The 13,313-nt window shown below is 34.9% G+C and overlaps 1 protein-coding gene across 2 annotated transcripts in view; it reads left to right on the forward strand.

The window, feature by feature from the left end:
* Window positions 1-13,313, forward strand: part of AKAP6 (A-kinase anchoring protein 6) — a 256,747-nt gene that overhangs the window by 67,807 nt on the left and 175,627 nt on the right. For both annotated transcript variants that reach the window (XM_058807155.1, XM_058807157.1), the window contains exon 3: window positions 10,408-10,659. In XM_058807155.1, the coding sequence (XP_058663138.1) occupies window positions 10,408-10,659 (252 nt within the window). The remainder of the gene's footprint in view (window positions 1-10,407; window positions 10,660-13,313) is intronic.

Raw genomic sequence — 13,313 nt, forward strand, 5'->3', positions numbered from 1 at the left:
TCCTATATATATGTATATATACATTTGTAAACATAAAAATGAATAAATATTTAGATAAACGCTGCTCATTTCCTCCTCCTTTCAAAGCACTCCAGTCCTACTGTGTAGTGCACAAGCACTTTCTGAAGCAGCAACGTCTTAATAGCCATTAAGTGGTTAGTGCTTTACACCAGAAAATTCTCTTTTAAAGCCAAAAATCAGCACTACCAGCATTATCCTAACAGGGCACAAGCTGTCTTCTCAGAACTGTCACACTGGAATATGCCTTGTAGGAATTTTTTGTTGGAATGTGCTCTACAGTGTTGCAACATGTTTCTAAATTACAAGTACAGTGTATTTGAATAGTTCTAATTAAAATGCTATGTCTAATTTAAATATTTAGACCTAATTCTAGTGTTATAATGCTAATGTCTATCATGCTTATATTTATAAGCAGCCAGAAAAAGCAACTATTATTGACCGAGAATTTTAGTTTCCTTAGGGACAATTTTTTGTAAAGAAGTGCTTTATGTTGTAGATATGGCAATTTTACTAGCTTATCTTAGGAGTGTTTCTGACCCATTTTCTTCAAATATGGTGTAAAACCTGAGGTTTTGATCATTTTCTACTTATACAACACTCTTTCCTACTTCTAAATCAAAAATTCAAGGATACTATGGACATAATTTTTTTGATAATATAGTATACACAGAAGTTTAAATATACATCTGTATGAACATTATAGCCATGTAGGATGACAGTGAGATTTGGAAATAATCAGAGAGCATGAAATACTAGTTAATATTTGTTAGTTGCTTTTGTATGTAAAGTCTCACGTAAGCATGTGGTTTGAATGGTTCAGATAGCTTTGAATGTCATGCCAGTCCCATAAGTACAGATTTCCAGTTTAATCTCCATTATATTCCTTCTAGAAAAGCCTGCAAAAACCCCTACCCTAGTTTTCCTTTTGTGAGTGTAAACTTGGGGTGGGGGGGATGGGGGATGTAGTTTTGTCTTTATTGCATTTCATGTCAAAAACAACAGGAACAATTTCTGTGACATATGTATCATATATCAGAAACTAATGAGGAAAAATTTTTAATATATCATCTAATCAAGAATCATAAAAATCATGATTGTCAGGAACTGCAGTGACAAGACAAGAGAAATGGCTTCAAATTGGTAGAGAATGTGTTTAGGTTAGATATAAGGAAGAGATATTATTGGGGAGGTTTGGGGCTCTGGCGCAGGCTGCCCAGAGAAGCTGTGGCTGCCCCATCCCTGGCAGTGCTCAAGGCCAGATTGGATGGGGCTCTGAGCAAGCCCTGGCCTAGGGGAAGGTGTCCCTGCCCATGGCAGCAGGGTTGGAACGAGATGATCTTTATGTCCCTTTCAACCCAAACCATTCTTTGATAAGAGACTTGATTAGTTTGCCCAAAGAGTTCTTTCCATAATTAAATAAATAAACTTCATGCATAATTACAGAATTGAAATTAGAATAAAAGTCTTGTACATTTTAGATGTCTTTAAGACATATAAATATGTTTTTCCCTAAATTTATTTCTTCATTCACTGAAGATGTTAAGTATGTAAAATAGCTTTAGGTGTTTGTTTGGTTCGGGGTTTTTAGTTTGGTTTTTTTTTTTTTTTTTTTTTTTTCTTTTTGTTTTGTTTTGTTTTGTTTTTTTTTTTTTGTTAGTGTGTGTTTTTGTGTCTGTGGTTTTTTTTTTTTAATGTGGTATGTGGGTATTTATTTATTTGATTTTTTTTTCTAGCACAGCTTTATACACTCTAACCCTGACTCTTACAATACAGTAAGTGATATCCAGAATGGAAGAATCCTCCTGGTGTGCTGGGTAGGTGGTAGCTGATTCAGAGTACAGGAAGTGCCTCCAGATGCTCTAAGTGCTTTGTAATTGTTACTAACTCATTGGGAGATCTTCAACAGCTTTCCAACTGACTTCAGTATTTGTCATTCAGGAGAAGAGAGCAGGAAGGTCACAAACATCAAGCAGCATGCAAAATAGACTCTAAGGCTTCTTTTCCATGTTTCTAAACCGAGTAAAAAAATCTCAGTAATCCCCATAAGATTGCATTAATTAAGTACTATATCTTGGTCTTTTCTGATCAAAATGATTCTATGATTCAATGAAGAACATAAAAGTGAACCACAGTGCCAATAAAGTGAATACTGGTAATAAAGACCAAGAGAGATTCTGTCCTTTTTGCTGTCCTAAATAATGACTGATGGAAAATAACTTCAAAGACATGTCACAGAAGCTCTTGGAGGCTTAGCTGCAGTGATATAAGCAGCCACTTATCTTGAAAACTTCCTATCATGCTACCAATTTTCATTATAGGAGACCTGGCACAGATGGTAGTTCTTCACTTCTGACTCTTCATATCTTATTTGAGATGGGAGTAGAGTCTCACCATCCTTTATTAAATTCTGTTGTAGTAACTAAGCGTCAGTCAAAGAGAGTGAAGGGGCTTAGTGTTCTTTGGCTTAGGCAAGTCAAAATATTTTGATTAAAATTTTTCTGTTGTGTTCTCCATGCCTATGCAGAAGGCCTGAGTTTTTCTCATGTGTGAACTTGAAGTCCCTTTCATTCAGTAGTTCACTGCTGTGCGAAGTACTTTGTGCTATTTATGTAAGGATACATTTTGCTGGTAATTTAAAACTTCATTATTTGAAAAACAAGACTTTTTTTCCCAAGAATTTTGTTTCTCTTTATCTAAAAAGTCTTCTCTTGAGAGCAGCTATTCCCAAAAACCCTAATTAAATCTATTGAATTTAATAAAAACTTGAGTCTTTATAAAGAAATCTATAAACTGAAAAAGTAAGATAAATGCACATATTTTGATTGTCTGACCAGAAAATAGAGCTCAGACAATAAAGATCCTATGGCCCTGCAGAAAGCCTAAACAATTATTGAAATTTTCTTAGTCTATGCCAAGAGTAATTCCAAATCTTCAAACTGAAAATTATGAGAGAACAAGAGTGGGACACATTCAAAGGTGAACTGGCAGGGTTAATAGTTTGCTAGCATAGATGTTTGAAGCTCACTGTTGTCAAAAGGATAACCAGTGTTGCTGGAAAATTATTGAATGATTCGTGAAAATAGCACTGAATTCTGCTACCTCCTGTGTATTGTAGATAAAATTATAGAAGTTATGATCAAATAATAGGAGTGTTCTTTCTGATTCTTCATATAGCTGACATGATTGTTTATAGCATTAATTTTTGTCTGTATTGCCTGGAATAGTAGTTGGGGTTTCCTCACAGCCAGTGCTCTCTACACTTTGAGGTTGAAATCTGCCTTGTCCTGGCCAGGCTACCAGGAACTGGTTGGCTTAGCTACTGCAGAGTTTAAATGTTCACTCTGAGGAAAATGTACTTCCCTTTGCATCCTCAATTTTTATTTCCGAGTGTTAATAATTTAAAACAGTTAGAAATGCTTTTAAATTACACTTTTTATATATGGTATACAGAAAGCAAGAAAGTGCTGAGTAAAGAGAGAAAAAAGTAAGAATCAAAGGTAGCTATCAAGAGACTTGAAAAATATATCCTACATTCTTCTATTATGGTAGGAAACGTAGAGTTATGTTAAGAGGATTACATAGTATGTGAAGGATGTTTTAATAAATCTTTCTTCCATTTAATAAATATGAATAGATATTCCATTTAGAGATATGAATATATAACACATGATGAGTGTATTTAGTATAAAGCTAACTCATATTTTTTCTTATTTGTGATCTTAAATAGTCAGTGTAATTTAGAAATATATATTATAATTACCATTATCCAATGAACAGGCAGTTGAAGAATGCATTTTTTTCCCAACTTGCCTCTACTACCACTTGGTTTACTAGGTTTTCATAAGAGTTTGAAAACCTCTTTTGTTCCTTTTTTGTCAGAAGTAGCTGGAAACAAAACCTGCTACTCTATTGCACGGTTCAGCACTATTTATCTTCTTGTGTGAAGAACTGTTCTAGAGTACCTCTGCAATGATGCCTTCCAGAGTGTAGTACAAAACCAGACGTCATTCAGCATAAATATGACATTTCATATCAAGTTTTAATTATTTTAAAAATTTTGAACTTAGGCCTTGGTAAAAATCAGTTTGCTTATCATGACTAAGATAAATGAAAATTTGTACAGTTATGCATAGCAGGAATGTTTTACAGTGATAACTTTAATAGGAAAATTCTCCAAACGCTATGGGCACATTGCACAGTAGAACCAGTGGAAGTTCAGGAATGTGAAAACAATATTTACTGCAGTGGTTGCATAACTTCCCACAACAACTTTCTGCTACATTCACCTTTGCAGTTCCTTTCACAAATGCAATTCATGTGTCAATGTTACTGTTGTTAGGAATATCTCAGAAGTGGCTAGCCCAGACCTGTGTGCACAATTCTCTTTCCATACAGCTCTGATGTGCCTCATTTTATTGCCATAACTTTTCCTGTGACTCTTCAGTTCTACCACAGGCCTTAAGAGTGATTTAGTGCATCAGGTATTTGGAGATGCCTGGGTGATCTAAATGCTTCCTTGTAATTAAGAATCTGACCTGCGGTGAATGCTGTGTTCAGAAAGTTTTTTTCCATTAAATTGCTGATTAAATTTAGTAGGGGAAATAAACATTTGATGGCAGCCTCTCTTCCCTGCAGCCATTCCCTCCTGCAGAAAAAGCACAGGTTGGCCTAGGTTTGTGAGACAGTGCAGCTGGTCCTGGCAAGTGATCTGGAATAACTTCCAGCAGCAACTGCCCTGTTTCTGGACAAAAGGATCCTTTTGCATGTTCCCTGTATGTTTGATCCTTTGGCCCCAGCAATGGTCCATATGGCAAAACAAATGCCAATTGTTGGAATCCCAGGACAGGAGTTTCACCATTAACATTTCAGGCATTTTTCCTCAGCCTGAAGTGCTTGGCATGTGATAACATATCTTACTTCTTCCATTCTTCTTGCTCATTTTCCTTGCAGAAAAATAGTCAGTCAATATACTTATACAGCAAGTAAATTAATAAAACACATAAGCAACTAATAAATTATCGCAGTGAAACTCTGTGTTTGTTACAGTTACATAGAAACCATTGCTATTTTAGCAGCTCTCTCAAAGAACTGATAATTTGACATCTTTTTCACATTATTTCTAAGGACAGGGATATAAGAATGTAACTCACCAATTCCTGAGATAACAAAACACAGTTGAAACATGCCTCTTTAGAGTTCACCAAAGCAAATATTTATTTTCAAACATTTTTTGAGAATTTTTCAACAGCAATATTTGTACAATAGAAGGTGGAACATCATAGATCCGCTTACTGGAATTTTGCAATAATTAAAGTGTTCCTCGCTTAAAAAAAGGAGAGTAAATTTATCAAAATAAAAGCCAAGCTGGAAAAGAGAATAATGTGCAGAAAATGATGTTGGGGCAGGAAAAGAAACTATCAGTAGCATGTGTGGTATCAGTGGTATCATGAGGGAAGAGCAGCAAGGCTTTGGGGACCAAGGTATTTCCAAGCTGTCAGTGTCAGCAAGGGTCAGTGATCTCAGAGCCCTCCTGGTAGCTGCTTTCCTTTGCATTCTTCACCCAGCATAATGCAGTCATTTCCCGTAGTCACTGAATGCCACAGCCATGTAAGGTGCACTGTAGTACTTCTGTGGCTTTTTGACAGGCTGGTAACTCTAAGTAAGTCCAGGCCTTTCCCTGGCAGTTGATTTTGCTTAGTCAAAGTCTGGATTTTTCATATAGTTATTTTATTTGACTTAATTGTTTACTTAAAAATGGCTGCAAAAAAATTATGTGTGGCATTTGCTCTTAAGATTTTACCAATAATAGAAGAAAACAGTTTTATCTTTATTGTAACACAATGTACAGCAGGTAGGGATGAGAAAGATGAAACTTTCTTTGTGGAGTCAGAGTGCATTTTAAAGGAAAAATACCATTCTAAAAAATGGTCAGAAATAAAAATCTCTCTCTTTTCCTTTCTTATATATGCATAAGCATAAAAGTGCAGAGAGTTAATTTATAATTTTCAAGTCCAATTAAAGTAACAAATTTTAAAATTCTGTGGTATATATTCAAAATTATTTTTTCTGATGGGAAGAATTTGTACATTCTGATTGGAATATTTGTCTTCTGAAGAATTAAAAAGCACTTAAAAGAAAGACCAGATAGATAGACGTTTTCTTAAATCATAAATTATATTTACATGTACAGCAGTTGTGAGATGCATTAGCAATCTGTTTTTCCTGCTGAGGTTTTATTGCAAGATCAAAGAAAAAATCTCCAGTATAGCTTCTCTGTCACTGATACTAACTCTAAAGCAACATATTCCAACCTTTCATCTTTCAGTTGTTTCATGTACATCTTATTACAATTTCTTAGGGATCATAGAGAAAATACTTTTAAAAGTCAGCATCAAGGTGGTTTCCATAGACTCTTGACTCTTGTTTATGCTCCTTTTCTTCATCTACTGCAGTGTTTGTGATTGAGGCTATTTTAGTTGGCATTGAGGGCTATGAGCAGGCTAAAGGATTCAGCAGCTGCAGATTACAGGATCAGCTGTCTGGAAGACTGAGTGAAGTGGGCAGTTGGCAGCCAAATGGGGTACAACCCCTGCAGCCTGAAAAATTCCACAGCCAGTGCTACAGGAAAGCCCATGAGAGGATGATAAAATCTTTAGCTTAATATTCCTATGAAACAGTGTAAAAATGAAAAAGCCTAGCTGGCATGTGAGATTAATGATTATAAATATTGTTTAGGCAATGGTGCTTTCTAAAAATCTAATTATATTATCTAAAAATTAAATTATATTATTATGATATGAAACCATATACTATTAAAATGGGGAAGATTTTGTCCATATATGTATAGGCATTATATTACTGTTGACATGGAACTATTTACAAAGAGATGCCAATAGATTATTCCTTAAAAGAGCATGATTTATTTTATCTATTTGCCACTTCTGGTAAGAGCAAGTGGCACTCATGGCAGCCTTTAGGTACTATCTTGTGACACTGCTGTTCTTTATTTATAAACACAAAGTGTAGAAAGGCACAAAACAGTATTCTGCTGGTTTTGCTCTATCTATTGCTGTCACCTACAAGGAGTTAGGAAGAATGAGGAGAATGAAACCATATTGCACCAGGTCTTTGTACTGAACCTCAATAAAATCATGAATTTACTTGACTTTTACATGACTTTTTTTTGTACACTATTTGAACTGTGTGAATTATTACAGAAAATTATTAAAATGAAAGCTGTGCTTTTGTAATTATTTAATTTTACTGAATTATATGTAAATCTAGACATCAGCTACAGCAAAAGGGAAAAGAGTAACTAGAAAATGTCAAGTGGATTTAATATTGTATTGTTTCCTCTCAATATGCTTGATTTGTGCCAGTCAGGTGTAGAGACAAGATGCAAATAAATAGGATGCAGATTTATTAATGCTGTTCTGCTGAACACTAATCAGAATTAACTTACATGGCAAAAGTTAGCATTTCTTTGTAGTTATTTGCTCCTGAAGGCTAGCATTAACTTTTACACAGTTATTCTGTCATTGGCACAGCCTTCACCTTCACACCATTATATGACAGTTAAAATTAAAGAAAGGGGGTGTCAGTAGGGCCCAAAATTCATTTTTTACAAGCTTTATGTAAGCCACCCATACTGTCTATTACCTAAATCCTTTAAGAGCTGGTGCTTTGTCTTTTACTGACATAATAGTTTTGTATGATAAGATCAGACAACGTGATTTTGAAAGTGACCAAGTTCAGGCTTAGGTTCTCTCTACATTACTGAAGCTGCAAGGAGTTGTTAATTCCTTGTTAGTACATAAAGCACATGGCTGTTGCTGTGTGACACAGTAATCTGTAAGTAAGTAGACTTTGCTTTTTGAGAAAAAACTAATAACTTGTAGCACAGCATGCAAAAATTAACAGCATATGTTGAATATCTGCTTCTTTCAAACCCCAAATGGTGCTGGGATTTGCATTTCAGTACAAAGTTGGTTTGTTGTGGAAAGTTTACTTCAGAAATTTGAGATGCTTTTGTAGCGAGCATAATGGGACATCAAGAGAAAACTTGTCTGAAGTGTGGGTCTGAATTCTTGATTTAGAATATTACCTGGATGCATTAGCCAGTATTTTCAGTACATTGTCAAACATTTGTCAGAAGACACTTGTTCATTGTTAGTTCTTCTTATGGCTTTCTGCTTTCAACCACTTTGAGAATTCATATGGTAGTTGAATTCAGCATGTAAGTCTATGTGTGAAGCCTGAAAATATGAAAAATTTGTTTTGGAGTCTGGCACATCCTTAAGCTCACTCACATAAATACTCTAAATGGAAGTCTATTAAGTACTTTTCTGTAGACTGTGTCTAATTTACAAAATTACAGTTACTGGACACAATCTATTTTTTAATCACTGAAATGAAAATTAAACTTCTTTATGGCCAAGAGGAAAAAAACCGTTAACAATCTTGAAGAAGTAAATGCAAATTGAGTTCAACTAATTAATTAGAAATATTCTTTAAAACATTTGAAACAACATACAATTACAGCTTGTTTTTCAGTTGAGTATCAGTTGTAGTTGGCTAAATGGAAAATATGATCTTTTTCCAAAGCTCAGAGAGTTTTAGCTCTGTCTGTATGTTTTTAGCATTAGATGAGCACAGTAATCTGGTAACTAGAGTGTCCATTTGCTCACCTGGAAGTGTGTGGATATTGGAAGCCCTGAGCACTTGCAGCACTGCTTGTTGGCAGGTGGGGCTGTGTGTGTTGTACGTGCAAACAGAGATGCTGCTGGTTACAGCAAGGGGCTGAGGGTACAGGAGAAGAGATACTGCCTTTCTCTCAATGCATCTGCAATGATTTGCTCATTGAAACCCCAAAGTTTTGTGCTCATCTGGCATTTCTGAGAACTACTCCTGCAGAGGCCTTGATGTAACTGTCAGTGTTTTATTAAAATGAGTCCCAACCAATGGCACCTGATAACAGCTAATATTGTACTATCTGCTGTACAAAATTATTTAATATTATCTAGAGATTTGATTTTGGCTTGTTACATACATGCAATTACATATTAAATACTTTGTCGTTACTTTCATACTCAAGATGCCAAATCTGAACTTAAAGAAAGTACTGTACTGTATTATTAATTTAGAAATAATCACGCTTTCTGATTTTCCTGTTATGCTACTGCCATACAAAACCCCAGTCATCAGAGACATAAGATTTCATTGCAATTGTCTGATAGTATTGTTTCAATAACAAATTTGAAATGCAAAATTACGATTATTTTCACTTTTATTTATATGTATATAAAGGCGATTTTAGAAGGTTTGAATTAAATTAATATTTTTTAATAAGTAGGTCTTGAATTTAAATATCTTAATAAGTCACCTTAATCTTACTCACCTTAAGTCACTGCCAGAGACATTGGAAAAAGACTTCTAGGGTCCAGTGCCAATTTTTTCAGTGGTTTAGTCACATTTCCTTACTTATATAGAATATGCTTTTTAAACATAGTTTTCAAACAGAAGTGTTATAGAGTGGTTTGCTCAATAGCATATGCCCAAATGTTCTTTAGCATTGTGATTTGTCCTTTCACAGAGAGAATGAAGAGTAGATTGAAATTATTTTACTCTGTATGCAGCACAACCTTAATAATCTGTAACATTTATTTTAAATTTGGAGGACACCATCCCATTAAAAGTTTAGCTTTATAACCTGGTAACCTATATTTTCTTTCTCCTTTCTCAACATAGCTGTTTCCAGCTTCTCTGTTGTCCCTCTTTCTCCTTTTCCCCCATCTTCTGTTCAGTTTTGTGCCCAGAGCAGGACTATGCAAAAATCAGTGCCCTGTCATCACCACAGACAGCAATGGGTAGCAGAAATAGCTTATTCCCATTGAGTCTATCCCAGACTTTTGTCCTTCTTGGTTATAGAGGTTAGATTTAAATTCTGTTCAAATTAATTTTTTTTTTATGATAGCACAGACCAGATTCTTGGCATTTTAATGGTGGGTATGTGTGTGTGTGTGTAGCAGAGAGGGAGATAGCTCTTGGCAATCTCACCACTTTCATTGCCATTGCTGTCTTCTAGGATGTCACTTTATGGGGTTAGTTTTCTGCTTGTGATTCATGTGATCATGTTGTGCCATCCTTTTTTATTGTATGATGTGTCTGCACTTACTGAGCAGTGCTGCCAAACAGGACAGCTGCTGGTTCAGTTGCTGTAGCATTGCCATGAATAAAAAAAAAAAAAGTCTGGATGTATTAATTACAGTATATTTCCTCTATGAAAAAAATCTATCCCACATTTAATTAAAAGTACATGAAAAGTAGATCTGATCCATGAAGGGACCATGCCCATAGCTAAATATCTCCTTTGTTTTTCCATTGCAGGATATTTGTGAAGATATATCTGATCACGTTGAACAAATTCATGCTCTGCTAGAGACTGAGTTTTCCCTGAAGCTTCTGTCTTACTCTGTCAATGTGATAGTCGATATCCATACAGTGCAACTGCTCTGGCACCAGCTCCGTGTTTCTGTCCTGGTTCTGAGAGAACGGATTCTCCAGGGGCTACAGGACGCCAATGGAAACTACACCAGGCAGACTGATATTCTGCAAGCATTTTCTGAAGAGACTAAGGAGGTACAGTAACTAAATCAAATTTGAAGGGTTTTATCTGTGTTCCAAGCACCTCATCCCTCTTGCACATTTAAAATTGCTTGGATGACAGTTTTAAAGATTACTTACTTCTAGGTATTTTGCTACACTTGTTTAAATAAAAAAAAAAAAAAATTAGCAGATACCTGTTCTTTGGAACCAAATTAGTGCAAATTAAGATCAACTTTCAGAAATAAAATACTAGTGGCAATGTTTTCTAGCAATGTTTTTTCTTTATTTCAAATCATTTCTGAAAAAAACCCACCACTTACAGAGGTGCATCTGTTCCTAAGTGGTTCATCTGGTCACTTGGATATTTAAGGTTTACAGCCAATTCAGAAGTTAATTTCAGTGTGCTGTGATTTCTTCAGCGAAAGTTTAGACATTTCCCTTCTGCATACATAAATTTGGTACAGTTTACTCTGACTGTATGCCAAATTTACATACCTGTAAATGGTTTTTAAAGCTGAGTTCATTTAACTAAAATGCCTTTTCCTCTGAATTTATCATTACTAAATTTACTTAATTAGAAGGATACTATTAGCCTACTTTTTTTTAAACTTAAAGATGGACATTTCTGGTAATTAATGGCTAATAGATAGCATGTTGCAGATTTTTCATTTGATGGTCCTCAGATTAAGATATGCTTTTGAAATGCTTTTGAAAAGGTTAGATGCATTTACAGAAAGAGACCTCTAGATCAGTGACATGAATTCTGTGACCTGTGTTACAGAGGAAGCCAGAAGTCCCTTAGACATGTCCCAAATTTCATATCACTCAAGTTCAAAGAGAATGTGAATAATTCTCTGCTCCATATTGGTTTTTATATTTTTCTTTGGCACAACGAAGGAGGTGGTCCAGAAATCAATGTACAGAGATGCCCAGGGCCACCTTCCACATCCTCTCCTCCTGATGTGTATATACCTGGCTCCTTCAGATCCAATTTCTGTTTTGCCTTTGCTGATAAAATGCTGGCAGGGCTGAAGGAAATCTACTCTTGTCTTTATGCCCAGGTTTGTGAGTCAGTGGGGAGTCATTATTTTATGACAAGGACATGGTAATTTCAAGACATAAAGAAGCGGCATATTCAGATACTAAGAAACAGGAAATGTTCCATCTGGATCTGATTGCAGCTGCTGTAAAAACCATCTCTGCTATAGAGAGAAGGACTGACTGAGCAAGAAAAGATTATTTTTCAGTAGGGAAAACACATGTTGCCAGATAGGCTTACATGGTATTATGACATGAAATACACTGAGTTTTTTTTTTTTTTTATCCACCCCAATTAAAACATAAATAATATTTGATAAATTTAATGGCTAGCAATAGCAGGAATACAAAATTGATATCAAATTTCTGCCCTATTGCTTGAATAGGTCCATAGAAATTGCTCTGCAGTTTCTAACCTTCAGGTATACTCAAGCTTTTTATGAGGTGTAATGATACTGGCTTTAGTTGATGAACATAAAAATAAATAAAATAGAATGTAGGGACAATTGTATCTACTCTTACCCATGTTTTTTTTTAGTGTTTGGATATTTAAAGGAAGCATTACTACATGGAAAGGAAAAAACTTAACTACAGCATTCCTATTGGTGGCCATACAAATAATTAAATTTAATATTTTTCTGAAATAAAAACAATAAAAGCATGATAACACTGGCATTAAATAAAACTCATCTGAAGCACACATTTCAGAGGCTGCTTGGAAAATGTAAGATGGTTTAATGCATATGATTGTAAATTTTATTTATGTAAATAACTACATTTTAAGAGACAAAGGAATGGAGCTCATTATTCAGAAAAAATAAAGGCCTTTGGGGCATTGGAAAGGTTTTGATTTATATATGGTTTTACAGTTTCTAATAATTTCCTGAGATTAGACGGACAATGCAGCTTGTTTAGTCACTGTTTTCCTTAACAAATGCAGCTCCAATATATAAATTTGACAGATTTATAGACAATTCCCCTTTTTATTCTGAGCTGTTGACAATGCCAAATTTGTGGCTTGGGATCTACATCTGGATAGAATTTGCTAAAGAAGAGATACATTCAGTATCCAAGACTCTGGCTAATACTCTTCTAGTAATTTTTTTTCAATAAATATTTTTATCTGGAGGATTTTATCCTGTTTTTACTTTAAGTAAAGGGGGGGGTGTGGATGGAGTACAGGGCTCAGATATTGTATGTTTTTATAGGCATTGGCAAACAATAGCCTTCTTTATCAACAGGATTCCTGTTCAGACCAAATCCACGTAGTTTATTGTGATTTGGAGAGATTACATGGTTACTGCGCCTTCTTCAACATGATGCTATGGGTCTTTAAACTATGGATTTGGGCAGTGTAGTGAAACAAGTTATTCCAGAGAATAATTCAGACATAAACCTATTGAAGATACTCAGAGTTTGATACAAAAAACTATTATGAGAACAAACCTGGTAAGAAAGACCAGTATACTGCTTTAGGCATGTAAAATTAGAATCCTAGAACATTAATTTCTCCCCTTCATGTTATTTTTTTAAAGTAGTCTCTATAAGCAAAAGTCTTGTATATTAGAAGATCTACTGAAAATATGCTTTACACTGTATACAAAATATAATTTTGCTGTGAATGCTTTTTATCATGCAGTTTTGGATCT

The sequence above is a fragment of the Ammospiza caudacuta genome, chromosome 6, assembly GCF_027887145.1.
Source record: "Ammospiza caudacuta isolate bAmmCau1 chromosome 6, bAmmCau1.pri, whole genome shotgun sequence".
NCBI classification, from domain to species: Eukaryota; Metazoa; Chordata; class Aves; order Passeriformes; family Passerellidae; genus Ammospiza; species Ammospiza caudacuta.